The 19,539-nt window shown below is 40.7% G+C and overlaps 1 protein-coding gene across 1 annotated transcript in view; it reads right to left on the bottom strand.

The window, feature by feature from the left end:
- The window catches only part of SLC9A9 (solute carrier family 9 member A9), a 538,678-nt gene that overhangs the window by 187,659 nt on the left and 331,480 nt on the right, over positions 1-19,539 (bottom strand). Inside the window, exon 12 of the mRNA XM_030873292.2 lies at positions 2,829-2,982. Within this exon, the coding sequence (XP_030729152.2) occupies positions 2,829-2,982 (154 nt within the window). The remainder of the gene's footprint in view (positions 1-2,828; positions 2,983-19,539) is intronic.

The raw sequence follows: 19,539 nt of genomic DNA, 5'->3' as shown, positions 1-19,539 counted from the left end.
ACCGCAAAAAAAAAATGATGGACAACTACCATTTAAAAGCGATAATGAAATGAAGGATTTCTTTGATAGCATTACAAACCACAGTGGAAGTGGAGCATATGCTGGTATCACTATAACATGGTCAAACCAAATTTATGTCGTGCTTGTGTGTGTGTTTGAACACACACTAACTTATGATCCTATTCTTTTATGTTTATTCTATTGTGCTCTAGTGCCTTCTCGTTGATCAATGCACAATGAATTTTTCTCTTCAAGTTAGCCCCTGCTTCCCTCCAGCATAGGTGCTAAAATTTTTAAACTTGAGGCTCAGGTGTGGGGCCCTGGGCAACCCCAGCCAGATCTGACAGTATTTAATATTAGCCCCATCTCTATGTGGGGTTATAAGTCTAAACCAGTGATTCTCAAAATGTGGTCCTAGAGCAAGCAGCATCAGCATTGCCTGGAGTGTGGTTAAAATGCAAATACTTAGGCCCTGAACCAGACCTACTTGATCAGAAACTCTGGGGCAGGGGCCCAGCAATGTGGGCGTTTAATGAGCCCTCCAGTTGGTTCTGATGTTCATTAAAGATTGAGAGCCTTTTGTCTTAACTTGGTCTTGCTGCCCTGTATCCTGTCTACCTGGGTTGACTTCCTAGATACACACATACCTATAAAGCTCAGTTATCCCCTCTGATTTCCTAATGACTGGGTCTCTGTCTCTCTGACTGGGTTTATGCCCTGATTTCAGATTAACACTCTAGCTCCCAGCTGGGATTTCCACCTGGCCTGCTGGACCAGAGCCCTGTCAGCTCATTTCCTTAAATATATCACGGTCCTGCTTTTACTCTTCTCCCCTCCTGGCTGGTGGACAAGTCTGGCATGGAATCAGTTGGGCCATTTGGAGCCAATTCGCACTGGGGCATCTCCATGACCTGGGAACTCCACGCTGTGCCTCCCAGCAGGCCATAATAGCACTGGCCTAAGATGACCTCCAGGCCCCTCACCTGTGGACGTTATAGTTGACATTACTATCCTTCTTTATTAGTCCCTGTCCTATAACCTGATAAACGTTCTAACCTGCCTAAGGCCCCATTTTCTATTACCTTGTCCCTACTGATCTGGATATCAAGAGACTGCATGAGCTGTAACATCTATCTGAAGTCAGTGGATACCTTTGGAAAACACTACAGTAGAGTTAGGTAAACATTTTAGGGTAAAACATGTATTGATTTGGGACAAATCCTTCAGAGTAAAGAAAGACAATAGTAGAAAGTAAGTTATATTTGAATTACTTTAAGAAAATGTTGCCACTTTATGTTCTGAAATAAAGCACCACTTTATGTTCTGAATATTCTAATTTACCTGATAGAGCATTCAATACATTTATCTTGTGAGGATTGGTATCCTCTAACTTCTGCTTTCCAAGTCCTAATTGTTCCACGCATGGATCCACCTACTGAATTTATTTTCCCGAAACCTGAACACACCATTATCTTACTATCAGTTTACAGGAGACTCAACACCATAGCGTTTAATAAAATATTCGTGCTCATCCAGAGGAGCCTATAAGCAGCTACCACCGTGAAAGAAACTGAAGGTCACATTTATATGCCTAGAAAATAGTTCAACAAGTATTTCAAAACATTCTCCGTTTCAACCTTTGCTCAAAGCCCTTTTATGTTTTAGCAATATTCACAATACTTGAAGAGGTCCTTTTTTCCTTGAATTGCATTTAATGCGTAACCACTTGGCCCAGTTTAGACATAAGCTTTCTTACCCTAAACTCATGAGTCCTGCTTCTGCTTCTATTTGTCAGATGGATAGAAATTTGTCAGTAAAGCCTTAACAAAAGGAATTTACATGCGTGGTTATATTCATTCAATTTTTCATGGAGCAATTATTTATTCCATTCTACAACGTGCCAAGCACTACATTGGTGCTGGAATAACAGAGTCCTTGCCTGAAAAAAAATCTTCTTGGAAATCCCCTCCCAGTCAGATGGATCTTTTCTTGTCAGAGATGGTGGGTATAGATTTGCCTCACAGAGAATGGGCGGGGACCAGGGAGGGGCTGCATGATCATCAAGATGTATGGCTTTGGAAAGTAAAATGTGACTTATGAAAGCACTGTTACATTCTGGGATGTGAAAATGAGGACCCAGATCAAAGAAACAAAGACAACAACATTTTACTTTTTCACAATTGGTACAAGCTATTCATTTTTCATCAAATCTTCTACTACCTGCATACTTTGGGTTAATAGCAATCATCTTCCAAGCACGGCTTACTGGATGGCCCCTAACTGAAGTCTTGACCAGATTTTCCTTTAAGAAATTGTCTAATCTGTGTCTATAGCATCCCTCTGGCCAAACATATGGTTGAATAATCAAATACATTTAAGCATTTCCTGTGTCTCTAATTCTATCCTAAGTGCTGTGACAAATTAAAAACAAAGCAAATTCATTTTCTTCTTGGTATTATAGATTTTTCTCTATAAATTCTACTGTATCATAAGTATCTTGAGGACAAGACTCATGTCTCACTCATTTTTGTGAACTCCATAGATTACCACATTATACTCAGTAAATATGATTGAATGGAAAAATTCATAAAGAAATTCATTTCTAGGGACTGTAGACTATAAACATCATCCTGAGATTTCTAGAACTCTTGGAAAAGTCAGTTCTGTTGGTGATAGGTCATACTGTTTCACCTTGTGAATGAAGGTCAACTTGACCCCAGGGAAAGTTAGTGTACAGACATGCCATTGTACTCTTGACCAGTCAGCAACATCAGAAACAGTGCAGCCATGCCTCATAATGATTTCCTTTGTTAAGCAGTGTCACTCACCTGATCTGAAGCCAAGTCAGCATGGGGGTTGTTCCTCCTCCGAATACCCAGACTGTGAAGAACACGAGGAGCAGAGTAGTGGTAAACATCATTTGCTTGGGCTGAGATTCTGTGTTCCGAATAGCTAAGGCAAAAGCTATCGCTCCTCGCAAACCTGATGGAGAAAAACCAAAGAAGGAAAAGAAACATCTGCACGAGTGTCATTCTCATTTCATTGAATTTATCTTTACAATTTACTGACAAACACAATTATATTTTAAAATTAAACTTTTAATTTTGAGATAACTGTAGACTCACATGCAGTTTTAAGAAATAATAGGGACTTACTGTGTGCCCTTTCCCCATTTTCTCCCCAGCGGTGATGTCTCGTCTTGCAAAACTGTCTAGTACAACATCACACCCAGGATTTTGACGCTGATATAGTCAAGATTCAGTACATTCCCAACACCATAAAGATCCCTCATGTTGTCCTTTATACTCACACCTACTTCTCTCCCACAAACTCCTTAACATCTGGCAGCCAGTAATCAATCATCCATTTCTATAATTTTGCCGATTCAGGAATGTTATATAAATGGAATCATGAAATATGTAGCCTTTTGTAATTGGCTTTTTTTCACCCAGCGTAATTTTTGGATACTCATCCAGGTTGCCAAATGTATTGATAGTTTGTTCCTTTTTATTGTTGAGTAGTATTTCCATGGTATGGATATTCCACAGTTTGTTTAACCGTCATCTGTTAAAGGACACCTGGGTAGTTTCCAGTTTTTGGCTATTACAAATAAGACTGCTGTGTGAATGAATGTAAGTTTTCAGCTCTCTGAGATAAATGCCCAGGAGTGCAATCACTGAGTTATATGGTATTTGCATGTTTTTTTAAATTAATTGATTTTAATTAAAAATTTTATTGAAGTAACATTATTTAAATTTATATGTATAACATTGTATATATTATAACATGTTTCACGTGTCCAACATTATATTTCTTTTTTTAATTTTATTTTATTTATTTTTTTATATAACGTGTTTTTATTTTATTTTATTTATTTATTTATTTATTTTTTGCGGTACGTGGGCCTCTCACTGTTGCGGCCTCTCCCGTTGCGGAGCACAGGCTCCGGACGCACAGGCTCAGTGGCCATGGCTCACGGGCCCAGCCGCTCCGCGGCATGTGGGATCTTCCCAGACCGGGGCATGAACCTGTGTCCCCTGCATCGGCAGGCGGACTCTCAACCACTGCGCCACCAGGGAAGCCCCTATAGCATGTTTTTAAAAGAAATTACTACCAAACTTTTCCAGAATGGCTCTAGTATTTTACATTCCCAGCAGCAATAGATAAGTCATCCAGTTTCTCCGCCTTTACCAGCCTTTAGTGTTGTCATTATTTTATATTTTAGCCATTTTGATAGCTTATTGGCGTTATAATTTCCATTTTCCTAATGGCATTGTACATTTTTTAATGTGCTCATTTGTGATCTATCTACCTGCTTGGGTGAAATGGCTCTTTGTGTCTTTATCTCATTTTCTAATTGAATTGTTAGATGTTTGTTAAATTTTGAGAGTTCTTTATATATTCTAGATAATAGTCCTTTGTTGGATATATAGTTTGCAAATATTTCCTCCCACTTTGTAGCTTTTTATTGATAAAGTCTAATCTGTTGATCTTTCCTTTTATAAATCATCTATTTGGAGCCAAGTCTAAGAACTCTTTACTTAGCTCTAGGTCCCAAAGATTTTCCCTTATATTTTAAATTTTTTTCTAAAACTTATTTAGCTTTACATTTTACCTTTAAGCCCATGCTCATCTTGAGTTAATTTTGGTATAAGCGGTGAGTTTCAGGCTGAGGATCTTTTTTTTTTTTTTTTTTTTTTTTTTTTGCCTATGGATGTTTAATTGCTCTATTGAATTGCTTTGGTACCTTTGTCAAAAACCAATTGGGTGTATTTGCGTGGCTCTGTTCCTGGGTTCTCAATTCTGTTCCATTGATCTATGTGTCTATTCCTGTTCTGATGGTACACTGTCATGATTACTGTAGGTATATGGTAGGACTTAGTATTGGGTAGACCTCCTGCACTGTTGGTGGGAATGTAAATTGATACAACCACTATGGAAAATATTATGGAGGTTCCTTAAAAAACTAAAAATAGAACTACCACATGACCCAGCAATCCCATTACTCGGCATATATACCCTGAGAAAACCATAATTCAAAAAAACAGATGTACCACAATGTTCATTGCAGCACTATATTTACAATAGCCAGGACATGGAAGCAACCTAAATGTCCATTGACAGATGAATGGATAAAGAAGATGTGGCACATATATACAATGGAATATTACTCAGCCATAAAAAGAAATGAAACTGAGTTATTTGTAGTGAGGTGGATGGATCTAGAGTCTGTCATACAGAGTGAAGTAAGTCAGAAAGAGAAAAACAAATACCTTATGCTAACACATACATATGGAATTTAAAAAAAGAAATGGTACTGATGAACCTAGTGGGAGTGTAGAAATAAAGACGTAGACATAGAGAATGGACTTGAGGACACTGGGTGGGTGGGGAAGGGGGAAGCTGGGGCAAAGTGAGAGTAGCATCGATATATATACACTACCAAATGTAAAATAGTTAGCTAGTGGGAAGCAGCCGCATAGCACAGAGAGATCAGCTTGGTGCTTTGCTATGACCTAGAGGGGTGGGATAGGGAGGGTAGGAGGGAGGCTCAAGAGGGAGGAGATATGGGGATATATGTATGCATATGGCTGATTCACTTTGTTGTACAACAGAAAATAACACAGTACTGTGAAGCAATTATACTCCAATAAGGATCTATTTAAAAAAAAAATCGGGTAGAGTGATTCTTATTTTTCATTTCCAAAAGTCTTTTAAATATTCTAGATCTTTTGCCTTTCCATAAAACTTTAAAAGAATATTGTCTGTATTTACAAAAAAAATCTTTCTGGGCACAAATACTTTTAGAAAATCAAGTGTGTTAGACAACAAGGAAAACCAAGCTTATGGACCATTGAAAATTAATAAACGATTAAATGACATTTAAGAGTTATTCCAGCCTGAGAACATACTTTGACAAAGTCTATAATCTAAACTGACCTATTAAAACCTGCTTTTTTGTCTATTTTTCTTCTTTAATAATAATATGTTAATTGAATTTTTATGAAGCCATATTAAATATATTTGCAAGAAGATGTTAAAGAAGATTAAATGCTACCATTTCAAATCAAAGTGTGATGACATTATAAAAACAGATGTAGACTTTGAAGATAAGTAAATAAAAGCACAAGTAGTAAAATAAAAAAGTTAAAATTGAAAATCTCTCTTGGGTAACACAAGACTTATAAGACATTTACAGGCTCTGTTACACCACGTAACAGGGCAAATAAACATTTATAATGACAGCAAGTATAAGTCAAAGGTAGTGATTTTTGCTACTTTTATAGGAAGGTTTAAGTCACATACATAAAATTTCAATGGTCCATTTTTTATAATATTTATTGTAGTAATATCATCTAGGTTTCTAATTTTCTAAATCTTTATTCATACATTAAGAGACTTTTAGAAATTGGATACAGGTCAGGATGAGAAAAACTATAACTACTTTGGTCTTTATCCTTGGCTTTGCAACTTAGAATATAATGCTCCTTTCTCATCTTTACACTGAGAATATACAAGAGACAAGTGGCATAACACAAGATCCAGGGGATTAGAATAGAGAGACTTAATATATTTTGCCTGAAAGAAGGAAGCCTCAGAAAGAGAAAGGAACATGCACTCTGATTATAAAATTACCTTCAAGGAACAAAATGTAATGGAGGAAGAAAATTATTCTAAATCTCCATGTAGACAAGGAAATGGCCTGAAGATAAGAAAGATAACATTTGAAGTAGATATTAATAAAGAAAAAAAATTTTTTCATCAGAAATTCTGAACACTTAGATGGCTGTACTCAAGAAGAGTACACCAGAGACGTTCATGCACTTAGACCCAGCTGGGGACAAGAGAGTGGGGATATTAATAACCCTTATTACTGGAGAATATTTCAATAATGTTCTCTCCAGGAAATACAAATGGTGTCATTAGGGAATGAGAACTGAAAGAAACAGTTTTCCAACAGCCTTCTATATCTGAGGAGAAAATGTATAGGTTAAGGTAAAGCTCCTAGCAGTGTTTAATCAGGACAAGATTGGAGATAGAAAGTGATCTTTTCTTTTTCTCTTTTCCTCAAGCTCACATTTCCAGAAGTGTCCATAAAGAAGCATTATTCCAGTTAAGTGGTGTGTATTAGAAATATTAAGTGATAAGACTCTTAGTATTTGTTTTCATTATATTGAATATTTGTGTGTGTGTGTGTGTTTGGCTTTGTTTTTTCATTTTTTGTTTTTACTTTGAATTTTGTGAGAAAGAGAAAAATAGAGACTGGAATAAAAGTTAAAACTTGCTACGTCATGTTTATTGTAAAGTTCATGTTAGTTATCAAGGGCAAGGAAGGACATAATCATTTATCTTCCTGAATATGTTTTATAATGTATTGTTATTATGTTAAACTAGCATAACTAGGCTCTTAAATCTAAATTATCTATACAGGAGCAGTTCTTAGTTTAAAAATATACTCAAAAGATATATGTTATTCTGACTTCTAAAAAAATCTGTATCCTATAAATAAAGCTCTATATTTACAGGAGATGCAATGTAGAGATCTCTTTAAAAAAAAGAAGAAAGAAAAATGCAGCCACTGCCTTGTACTTGTACTTGTGGAATATTAAGAAACATTGATATTTAGAACCAACTTCAAGATGGCTCTATAAGAGGAGCCCTCCCCCATATAATGGTCACCTAAAAAAACACAGAAACAGTGTGTTTTTGGAGAAGAGAGTATCTGTCTGTAGCCCTGGCCACTTTTCGCAAATATGGCTCATGCCACGTGTGAGATGGCCTAGTAGCATGGGAAGCATGGAACTGAGAAAGGTGAGGTCACTAAGTAGACAAAGTGAAGCTCATTTAGAACTCTAGATGAGAACAACTGCCTACATACCATTCATCCTTTATGATGCCAAAGTTATTGATCACACATTTGGCACCTAGACAATTGTCAAATCAATGGCCATTCATTGCTTCATTCAGCACATATGTGTCTTAGCCTGACATAACAAAATACCACTGTCTGGGTGGCTCCAACAACAGAAACTATTTCTCACGGTGTGGAAGCTGAGATGTCTAAGATCAGGGTGTCAGCATGGCCAGGTCTGGTGAGAGCTTTCTCTCTGGCTTGCAGAAAGCTACCTGCTTGCCAGGCAAGAGCAAGCTCAGTGGTGTCTCTTCTTAATTCTATCATAGGGCACCCCACCCTCATAACCTCATCTAAACCTAATTGTCTCCCAAAGGCTCCATCTCCAAATAACATCATATTGGAAGTTAGGGCTTCAACTTATGGATTTGAAGGGGACACTATGTGAGGGGAGTCCATAGCAATATGTACTGATTATCTGTTATGTGGAGGCTCTGGGCACACTTATCCTATCTCCCTCACACCATGGATTTGGGAAACAGAGGACTTTAGGACTGAAATAAATTACTTAGGCTACCAGCAAAATACTAGAAATTAAAGATTAGTATTGACTTAGGAGTTTCTTTTAGCAAAACACTATTTTCCAAGAACACATTGCCACTTTGCTTACAAACCAGGAAATTCAGAACTCATTACCAAAACTTGTGTTTTATTTTGTTTAATGGGTACTTTGATTCTTTGGATTTACCTTTCTTTTTCTCTTTGTCTTGGCCAACTAATGGACATAATTTTATACTTTGGGGGGTTATAGACTATTCCATCTCATTTTAGATGGGTTTATTGTTCAGAGACTTGACATATTTCACATACTCAGTTGGAAAGTTAGCATCATCTTGTGGAATAAAAGAATTACCTGAAATTAAATGTGGTTTCATTTAAAATTGGCCTCTAAGGGATTCTTATGTTAATTATGTCGATGTTCTATTCATAACAATAGAAGACTATTGAACCAAGGAAAGCTTTCAGTCAAGGACCCCTGCTGCAGAAAAAGTGCAGCTTCCTGTTTATCTTTAAACAGCAAAAGTGAAACTTAATCTGTTATAAATTTGCAAATGTGTTCTGAACAGGGTGAAGGTCTATTACAGCTACATTTAAATCACAAGAATACAAGTACCCCCTAAGGCATCTGCATTGAAGGTGCAAAGCAAGAGTCTAAACCTAAACGTTTATTGAGCACTCACTCTGTGCTACCTGTTACCCAAGGCACGGTGGGGGGATGCAATGGTGAGGAAGCTTGGGCTCCTCTATTTTAGGGCTCATGGTTCTACAAAAATGAGTCTCTTAACAGGTAAATTATGATAAAGTATATTAGAGGTATAAAGAGTATGCTTTGCATGTATAGTCTGTTGAAGAAAAAGGTAAGATTGTTAAATTGCATGAGGGCCCAAATCACGGCCAACAAATGTGCAATGTTTAAGGCACTGAAATCAATGGTGGGGTGAAAGAGCTCTTTGCACATGTGGTTTTCTATGCTTGAATCATTTTTCTCCCATTCAAATTTTCTCTAGTTCTTTCTTCTATAACCCTCGCCCAAATTTCACCTAATTCCAATGATCTTCAGAGCTCTGCTGAGCCTCTGATTTCTCTATGAAGCCTCCACTGAGGTCTGGGCCTGGGTTAGGCTAACTGACATTCCCAGTACAAACTGTGCTTGGCCTATCAGGTGACTTATGACATTACACTGTAATTGGCTGGCTCTTTGTTTATCCACACACGTAGAGCAATGCCAAGCACATAAAAGGTCAATGAACAGATGAATGTTCTGATTCTTCATGATTCTTGATTACAAATGGAAGAGTGATTGATATCTCTTAGTTCAATGGAATGGTTGAGTAATTGTTTCTTCAAGTTTGGCTTTTGCCCTTTTATTATTTATTGAGACCCTTATAGCCTCGTACTGAGAGTCAAGAGACCTGGGATCTGTTTTCAGGCCTGCCCGACAGGATGCACGATCATTAGCCTCATCTGAATCTGTGTTGTCTCATCACTAAATGGAGGTTTTAAGACTAGCTTGTGGTCTTTACCCAGAAGTGCACATCAGCATCAACTGTGAAACTTAAAAATGTATGAGTTACTCATGCTAGTGTCCTGACTCTAGAGATTTGGATTCAGCAGAGAATGAGTTACCTGAAAGCTCGGGCTCCTCTCTCTTCCCTCTGTACCACCTTGGTCCGAGGCCCATCACCTCACACTCTGACTGTGCCCCTGACCAACACCCTGGTCTCTTGGCCTAACAGCCTCCATCCTTTCTTCCTTCCAGACTATCAACGTCCCTCTGAACAGTTTCCTCAGAATCTAGCTTTTTGAGGTGGTGATCTGACCCAGAAACCATAAGTGGCTTCCTACAGCCCACAGAAACACTTCAATCAGAATTTTGCTCCCCTTTCCGGGTCTACCTCCTCTTGTCCACTGAGAGCTTTCTATACCAACAAGGTGGTCTTCTTTCTCTCAGTAAACAATTGTTATCCTTGCCCCTACGCCATGATCCCACTGTTAAGCCTGTGTTTCACTTCTTTCTGCCTCTATTCCAACCCCATGAAGTTTTCCTGAAATACTCCAGTCCACATTGCTTTTTCTTGGAAATCCTATAAAACACATTGCTCATGTCACTCATATTATTAAATGATAGTCTGAGATGAATCAGTAGTTTAATATGATCTATTCTTTACTCTCAATTATTAATCTTTTAAAAGGTTGGAATTACAACTTCTTTACACAACTTAATATCTCTCATAGTATCCAAAACATGAAACTCAGTAAACGCTTTTGAATGAATGATTACAGTGGCTTCAGGCTCTCGAGATATGAGGTGGTGACGTTCATGTGTTCCTTCATTCATTCGGGCTCTAGGGGACAGCAGAAAACAAGAGATAGTTTCTGCCTTAAAGGGGCTTCCAGATTAGTTTAAAAAAGAAAAAAAAAGTAATATGTAAGTTGTTGTGAAGAAAACAAAAATAGGATAAGAAGATAGAGGATATATTTATGTGAAGGGTTGGAGTGTTTAGGGTGGTTAGGAAAGCCACTTTGGTTAGGTGACATTTGAGCATAGACTCTAATGAGGGAGAAGCCATGTGGGTGTCCGGAAGAAAAGCACTCCAGGCTTCTGGAACAGTAGGCGCAAAGGCCCTGAGGCAAGGATATGCCTGATATGTTCGCATAGCAGCAAAGGGGCTGGTGTGGCTAGAATGGAATCAATGGGGGGCGGGAGGTGGGGGGTGAGTGGAAGGAGATAATGCTCAAGAGGTAACCGAGCCAGATCATGCTGGGCTCTTGAACAGCAAGCCTTTTGAATTTTATTTTGAGATGGAAAACTTCAGGAAGGTTTTTGGCAGGGTAGCGCTAGGATCTATTCTATGATTAAAGGGATCACTCTGGCTCTGTTATGAAAAACAGATCTCCAGGCTGGAGGCAGGAGGTCAGTGAGAAGCCTGCTGCATAATCCAGGCAAGAAGTGGAAGTGGATCAGAACAGGATGGTAGCATGGTAAGTACTGGAATAATGTCAAAGGTCGACAATATTTGCTGATGGGTTGGATGACGGGTATGAGAAGAAGAGAGAACTCCAAGAACTTATGGCCTGAACAACTGGAAGAATTGGGGGAAACTGTGGGAAGAGCATATTGGGGTGTCTGGGGGAGATCAAGGGTTATATTCCAGCCATGTGGAATCTATGATCCCTAGTAGTCACACAAGCGCAGAGGTTGAGTGGGTGGTTGGAGCTAAGGGTCTGGAATTCAGGGGAGAGGTTAGAGTCATTTTTACTGGAGACAGTGGGGAGTTGGGAGGAAAGTTAGGAGTTTGAAAAGTGTGGGAAGATAAAGTTGATTTTAAACCATGTTTTCTCTTGCTTTAAGGACTTTGTGCTGCTTCTCCCACCTCCAGTGCTCTTCCCAGGCTTCCCCTCGCCCCCTTCCCCAGTCTCCCCCCTGCCGGCCCCCAGCCCTGGCTGCTCCTCATTCATTTCAGTCCTCAGAAAGGCTGCCCTGACCATGCCATCTAAGTGCCCTCCACTCGAACCCAGGCCTTTTTTACATGTCATTTATTACACTGATCACCATCTGAAATTATATGTTTGTTTTTTAGCCTTTAAGACCTGTGTCCCTCCGCAAGACAGTGAGCTCAGTGACAGCAGGCCCAGTGCTAGGATGGTGCCTCTCATATAGCAGGCACTCCTTAAGCATTGGATAAATGCATGAGTGAATGGATGAGGGAAAGATCATATTTTGCCTTTGAAACACAATTGGAATCCAAAGGAAAATGAACAGTAGTTGGACAGGGATGCAGAAATGTCTGTGAGAAACTGACCCATTCTTTAAAAGAAATATCCCTTAGATAAGTTATTTTGCTGCCTTTCTTTTCATTTGGGATATAATCCATTGCAATACCTTTTTTTCCTTTCATTTCAAGTACTGTGAGGGGGTTGATTTCAAAGATTTAACACATTCTCATCAGTCTGATAAATCAAACCCTAGTTTGAGTCTACAATAGAATTATGTATTGCTTTTACCTTTGCTGAAGTCCCATGACCTTGCAAAAGGTAACTACTTTCAGCAAAAACGTCAGCCTGATTTCAAAATACATTTTCCAGGACAGTACAACCTTGTTATACAGTCCCATTTTCAGTTCAACGTCGTTTTATCGCATGGAAGCGAAGCCAACAGATTGTTTCAGTGAAAAAGCCTCTGCATTCAAAAATAAATTGAGTTTTTCTCGAAACTAAGTCTGTGTTAGACAAGCAGAACTTTCTTTCCTTCATCTCTCTTCCTGAACTTGAATCATTTAAACCTAAGCCCACTGAGAAGGAATGCGACATAACTTCAATGTATTTTTGCATAAAATGAAGTTTGTTTTTGGACACCTTAGGCAGCCAGGAAGGGTAATTGTACATAGGATTAGCTCTGTCACAGCTCTGAGTCAACATGCGTAGATGCCTCTGTCTTTGGAAGTTTATTTTTACGTAGGGAAGGTAGATGCGGTAGGAAACTGTGGAATAATCCTTGCCACTAGCTGAAATCTCCAATGGAGGGTTTCAAGAGAAAGGCTAAGAGAGATCAGAAGAAAGTCAACTTTCTGTGAGCAGTACCCAACTTATGGCCAGCTTGTGTTTCAAAGGTCAACTTATAAGTTTCCTATTTGACCAGTGGTTCTCAACTTGGGTGAGTTTGTCCCCCAGGGACTATTTGGCAATGTCTGAGGACATTTGTGATTGTCCACAACTGGAAGGTGAGAGGCGCTAATGTTAATCTAGTGGGTAGAGACCAGGGGTGCTGCTAAATATTCTACCATGTACAAGACAGACCCCACAAAAAGGAATTATCAGTCCCCAAATATCAATAGTTGCTGGTTTGAGAAACCCTAGTTTAGACACTGGATTGCTTTTTTTCCCATAGGATCAACGCTAAAAATATTCCTACTGCAGAGGGCTATTTTGGCAAAGATGGCTATCTGTCCACCGGAACCTATTTTTATCATCCATGCTATGCTGTTATAACTGCATAAACTGCATTTCCTAGCATCTCTTGCAGCTAGGAATACAGCTGGTTCTCACCAGAGAAATGAGAGCAGAGGTGATACATGTCATTTCTGGGCCCAGGCTTTTAAGAAAAGCTACCTACCCCAGTCTCTCTTTCCCATTGTTCCACCAGCCAGTTATAAATCATTATGAATCCCTATAGCAGTGGTTCCCAGACTTTAGCTCCATCAAAATTACCTGGAGTACCCGTTCAACCTTAGATTGTTGGGCTCCACCCCCAGAGTGTCTGATTTCAGTCGGTCTGTGGTGGGGCTTGAGGATTTGCATGTCTAACAAGTTTCCAGGTGTTGCTGATACTGCTGGTCTGGGGACCACGCTTTTAGAACCCTTGACTTAGGGGATTATGATGCCACAAGATGGAAGGAGCCTGGTGATATCTGAATCGCCACCTGGAGGAGAGGCATCTTTCCCCCACCCTCATGTTAATATCAACCCTACCTGTGACTTGAATGAGAGCGGATTTATACTGTGGTTCAACAACTGAATTTTAGGAGTCTGTGTGTCCTAGTAGCTTAGCCTATCATAAGGCTGTCTACATCTACCAAACCTACATCTCTCTCCCTTACATGTCCCTGTAGAATCACAGAATATTTTCTTAACAGATGAGGGAATATGGGCTGGGAAGGATGGGGTAGCCAAGGTTACACAGTAAATGGTATGGCTTGTTATTCAATCTGTTTCATTCCCCCCATTGAATATATAACCCATAACAAAGATTAAAAAAATCATGATTATCTTAATAATTTGAATTTTTAGGAAAGATGCGAAGAAGAAAATTTTCTTCCCCTTTCCCAGGCGGACGATCAACCTGAGGCAACATTTTGAAAAAGATGTTTTGCCTTTTGCTCTCCCTCCCCAATTCTTTCTGCACCTTCTCTCTCTGTGTCTCGGTGTCTCTGTCTCTCTCCCCCTTTCCGGGCATTACTGCCATCATGCTGCCCTCCCCATCCCAGTCCCAGACACCCGACTCTAAAATGATCGGTTTTTGACTCTCCAGTCAAAACCCCCATTTCCGCACGCAGCCAAAATGAGCTTCCTGCCGGGAAGAAAACAATTGGAAGGAAGAAATCTGCTGGGGAAGGGTAGCACACAATTCTCCTGAAGGGCGTGCTTTTTAAAATAGTTAACATGCGTGCTTTCACGTTTACTTGTGGAATTTAAAACAGCTCCAGGAAGGTCTAGTGACATTTTTCAGGCACTGAGGGAAGTGGACGGTGAGTGGGACTGAGGATCCTGTAAAGGGAGAGCAAGGCTGTTATTCCCAGGCAGGGCACCTCTGGTGTCTCCTTCTGCCCTCAAGTGCCATCACAGGTCTCTAACTTTTGGAAGAGGGTCAGTGGGAGGCTGGGCAGTGCGGCTGGGACCCAGCCCTACTCACAGAGGTTTGGTCTGTCTGTGAAGGATTTGGTTGCCCAAACAGCACTGCAATGTCCCCAGTATATTAGAGCAAGTGCCGATAATTCCTAAATGATGTAATGGCCCTATGGAAATGTAGCACAAGGCATTTTTAAATGTAAATGCTTCTTGCTCATTTGCACATAGAACTTACTAGAGTCAATCCTATTGACTTCTTCTGAACTCTATCCACAGAACCTGAGGGCAGAATTAGAGGGATTTATGCATGGTACAGACAGACTTATTTTTTGAGCCTGGTTCGTGTGTATTGATAGTTTTCTAAGGTTATGTCTACCTAATGCCCAAAACAAGCAAGCAATTAGTAAGCAAATTCAGGCAGAAAACAGGGAAAAACAATGTGGTCCTTTTGTTTGCCTCAGCGGACAGGTTAGCTTGGTTAAAACTATCAGTCAGATATTTGTGACATCTGTGACACTCCTGAAAAACTGAAGTGCACACAGAAAGTTCCCAAATTAAATAAGATTATTTATTTTTCTGTATCTAAGACCTTATCCTTGAAACACAGGGAGAGGTGACACGTATTCTGGGTTGTCCCCTTTCATTACTCAGTGTCTCTCAGGGGCTAGAGTGTTCTTATTGGCTACTCTCTCTCTATAGTGCGGCTGGGTAATCTACAAGGCCTTGCCACTTTTTCACACTCAATAAATGTCTAAGTAGATGGTGGCATTTTGCATGTGTCCACTTGTCCCAGAGGGGGCTCCAATATATTTTCCTCACAAAAACTGGTATTTTGAGTTTCACTTTGAGTTGACAACGTTTCACATCTTAGTGCGAGGAGTAGGTCACTGCTGCAACTAAAAGTAGAGTATCAGCAATTGTCCTTAAATGAAGGGGAGGGGGTGGAGCCTCGGATCTCGCCTTCCACAGGTATGTCACTAGCACTTAGCATTGGCCTCAGACTAGGTCCTCAGCAGTGATCTGAAGGTCAAACCTTACTTAGAATAAAAACCTTAATCTCCGATAGGAGGTTTTTCCGAGAGCAGTTGTGAGTTTATGTGAATCATGTCTCTGTGAAGCACTAACGGCTATCGCCTCTCGGGTGGTTAAAGGGAGTGATGGAAACTCCCAACTGTCGAATGTGGTCTAAGTGGCGGTCCCTGTGCCAGGCATTTTATATACACTTTCTACTCTGGTTTTCAACACTGACCGTCTAACGTAAGTACCATTTTATAGCCACGGGAGCTGAGGTTTAGAGAGAGTTAACCATATAGCGCCCCATGGCTGAGACTGCTTCAAAGCCTGAGCCCTCTGCATTTCACCAAAATGGTAGTTCCTATTTAGAAAATATGTGGGGTGCCCAATAGAATCTAATATGCTGCTTAAAAATGCAAGAGCTAATAACTTTTACTATAAATTTATTTTGGAACTAAGTGAAGAATAGGCTATTTTGACCTAATCATAGGAGAACATTATGGGGCTGTCTGTAGCTCAAAGCTAGTTCTCAGATGTTCTGAATTTGTCATCATCACATAAACTTTTCTCAGCATTTGAAACTATGAGGACTTAATGGGATCTTCAGTTCATCCGGACCTGCCGTGCTTGTCTACTTTGTCACAGCAACGCGGCACGTGGTTACTTGTTATTCAAGATGTCTTTTTTCTGACTGTTTGACACACTGGTTAGAACATTTTCATGACTCATTTCCTGCATAAGCTGGTTAACCCTGTCCCGTTTGAAGACCTCAGAAGACCTTCACCGGTCAGCCACCTGCTCACTAATGCCTTCCCCGGGCCACAGTGGGTGTCACGTGAGAGAGGTGGGGACTTGGTAGATGTTCATCCACTCTAATGGAGAAAATGTTCTCAGCCTATGTCCCATTAGCTGGTTAGTGACCTTGTACTGGTAAGGAAGAGACAGTGGCCTAATTAACTGCACAAGATACACCCAGAGCAGGAAGGAGATATACCACCACGGGAGCGGGAGGGAACCCTGGACTCCGGGGGAGGGGCTGAGAAGAGGAAGGCTTGGCAAGGAATGCTTGACAACGTGATGGCGTCATCTGGGCTGTCGCTCTCTGGAAGGATGAACAAAGGAAGAGACGAGGAGAGAAAGAGTCCTGTCGGGAATTCCCTGGCGGTCCAGGGGTTAGGACCTGGTGCTTTCACTGCCAAGCCCGGGGTTCGATCCTTGGTCGGGGAACTAAGATCCCCGCAAGCCAAGAAAAGAAACAGTCCTGTTGCTTAGAAGACTCAGACTCTCAGACAACCCTTCGACATACATTTAAAGAAATCTTTTTCCTGAGCTGAAGTCAAGCCTGATTCTTTTTTCTTTTTTCTTTTTTTTTTTTTTTTTTTTTTTGCGGTACACGGGCCTCTCACTGTTGTGGCCTCTCCCGTTGCGGAGCACAGGCTCCGGACGCGCAGGCTCAGCGGCCATGGTTCGCGGGCCCAGCCGCTCTGCGGCATGTGGGATCTTCCCGGACCGGGGCACGAATCCGTGTCCCCTGCATCGGCAGGCGGACTCTCAACCACTGCGCCACCAGGGAAGCCCCAAGCCTGATTCTTGATTCAAATCATTTGGCTCATATAAAAGTCCCAGGGTTTTTAATGAGATCTTAGGTCTTTAACTGGAAATCATAAACATCCATCCAACACAAAGCAAGCAAAGCTTTGAAAAATAGTTTCATATCCGAATGCTACTGTTGAGGAAGTATTAACAATGTTTACTGTTATGAATGCTCAGGGAAGGGTTTTTTAGCCAGAAGTGAGTAGGTAAAAAATATTTTCTTTTATTTCAAAAACAAAAGTCTTTATTTGTTGATCTCTTTCCTTAAATTTATTGTTGCTTAGCTCCCACCTGGGCAAACATGGTCTGAGAGCTGCCTTTGGGGTCAATTCTGGATTCAGAAGTTCCCAGGCTGATAAAACAGGAATGGATAGTCCTTAAGTGAAATTTTAGTGAAATGTACAATTTTAGTTGCATAGACATTGTTGTAGGTTGTTCATTCATTTGCCTATTCATCCGTTAATTATTTGTGGAAGGTTCAAGTAGTGGGCTGGGTGCTGAGGTACAGAGTGAATGAAACAGATAAGTATTTGGCCTCACAAAGCTCCCTGTCTAGAGGGGCACACAGGCAGGCAAACCGAAAATCATGGTAGAATGTGATGGGTGCTAGGAGAGGAGAAGTATTGGGTGTTACGGAAACAGAGGAGAGGGACATCAACCCAGACTTGAGGAGTTACAAGGTTTCCTACAGGAAGTGATGTCTAAGCCAAGATCTGAAGGATAAAAGGTATTAGCTGAGTAAAAGAGTGAGGGGTGGGGGGGGTGTGTGTGTGGAAAGGGGTCCAGACAGATGGAGAGCCTGCGTGAACAGGGAAAGAATTCCACATACTCGAGGAACTGGAGGAGATTCTGTAACTGGGTAAACATTGCTGTGCTGATCAGACGGCAAGGGGAAGGACAAGAAGCAATGGACTTGAGGATATGGGGAGGGGGAAGGGTAAGCTGTGACAAAGTGCGAGAGTGGCACGGACATATATACACTACCAAACGTAAAATAGATAGCTAGTGGGAAGCAGCCACATAGCACAGGGAGATCAGCTCGGTGCTTTGTGACCACCTAGAGGAGTGGGATAGGGAGGGTGGGAAGGAGGGGGAAGGGGAAGGGATATGGGAACATATATGTGTGTGTGACTGATTCACTTTGTTATGAAGCAGAAACTAGCACACCACTGTAAAGCAATTAGACTCCAATAAAGATGTAAAAAAACAACACCACAAAATAAAAATTGAAGTTCTTCAACTTGAATGCTAAAAAAAATAAAAAAAAAAAAGCAAGCCTGGCACCCAAGGGGGTCCAAAGCAAAACAGAATAAGGTGGGAGGGAGGGATTGAAGAGAGAGGTTCAGAACAGAAACCACGAATTTTGATTACGTTCTGGGATGCACTTCTCAAAGTTTCACATGCATGCGAATTGCCTGGGGATTTTGTTAGAAAGCAGATTCGGATTCAGCATTTCTAAAGAGACCCCAAGTGATGTCCTAGCTGCTGGTCCCTGGACCACACTTTTGGGTTTGAAGGATCAATGAAGCATGGAAGTGTCCCTTTTACATGGTGGCTGGTCGTTATTGTGGGACAGTCCTGGTGGCTTAACAGCGTTCCATTAATTTGGGTGGTCATGGACACAGAGTCCTGTTCCTAGGCACTGCTGAAAAAACAACCTGGACTCTTCACTTTCATGAATTCCACTTATGTTTTCTTCCTGGGTATAACTGATAAATCAAGAAGCCCACTTCTTGGTCAAAGTCTCAGACTGGCTCTGACAATGGCCTGATTGGTGGCTCACCAAAAAGACACTGAGAAAGGCTGTCACCTACACCTGGGCAGTGGTCCTTAAGCTGTCCTTCTGTAGAACACTGAGGTTCTATACACTATTTCCCAGAACTTGAATAGTAATGGCAGTCTTTTTACCATTAAGGGGGAAAAAAACGGAATGCTAATGGGAAAGTTTTCCTAAAGTTTTCCTTCCAGGCCTTTCTCTCAGTTCTTTGGTGCCAGCAGCTGTCTGAATGCCAATGAGTGCTGGGGACGATCAAATGAGCGACAAGCAACATTAGCAGCAAAGCCTGGCCACCCTTGGTGCTGTTGTCTTTATGGCTATGTAAACTCTTGGATGAGGTTTTATATTATATCCATACACTGAGGTCACATTTCCCCGGGTAAAAACCCTTCCTAGT

The sequence above is a fragment of the Globicephala melas genome, chromosome 4 (genome assembly GCF_963455315.2).
Source record: "Globicephala melas chromosome 4, mGloMel1.2, whole genome shotgun sequence".
Classification (NCBI taxonomy): Eukaryota; Metazoa; Chordata; class Mammalia; order Artiodactyla; family Delphinidae; genus Globicephala; species Globicephala melas.
The sequence above is the reverse complement of the archived record's forward strand: the minus strand, read 5'-3'. Positions and strand labels throughout refer to the sequence as shown.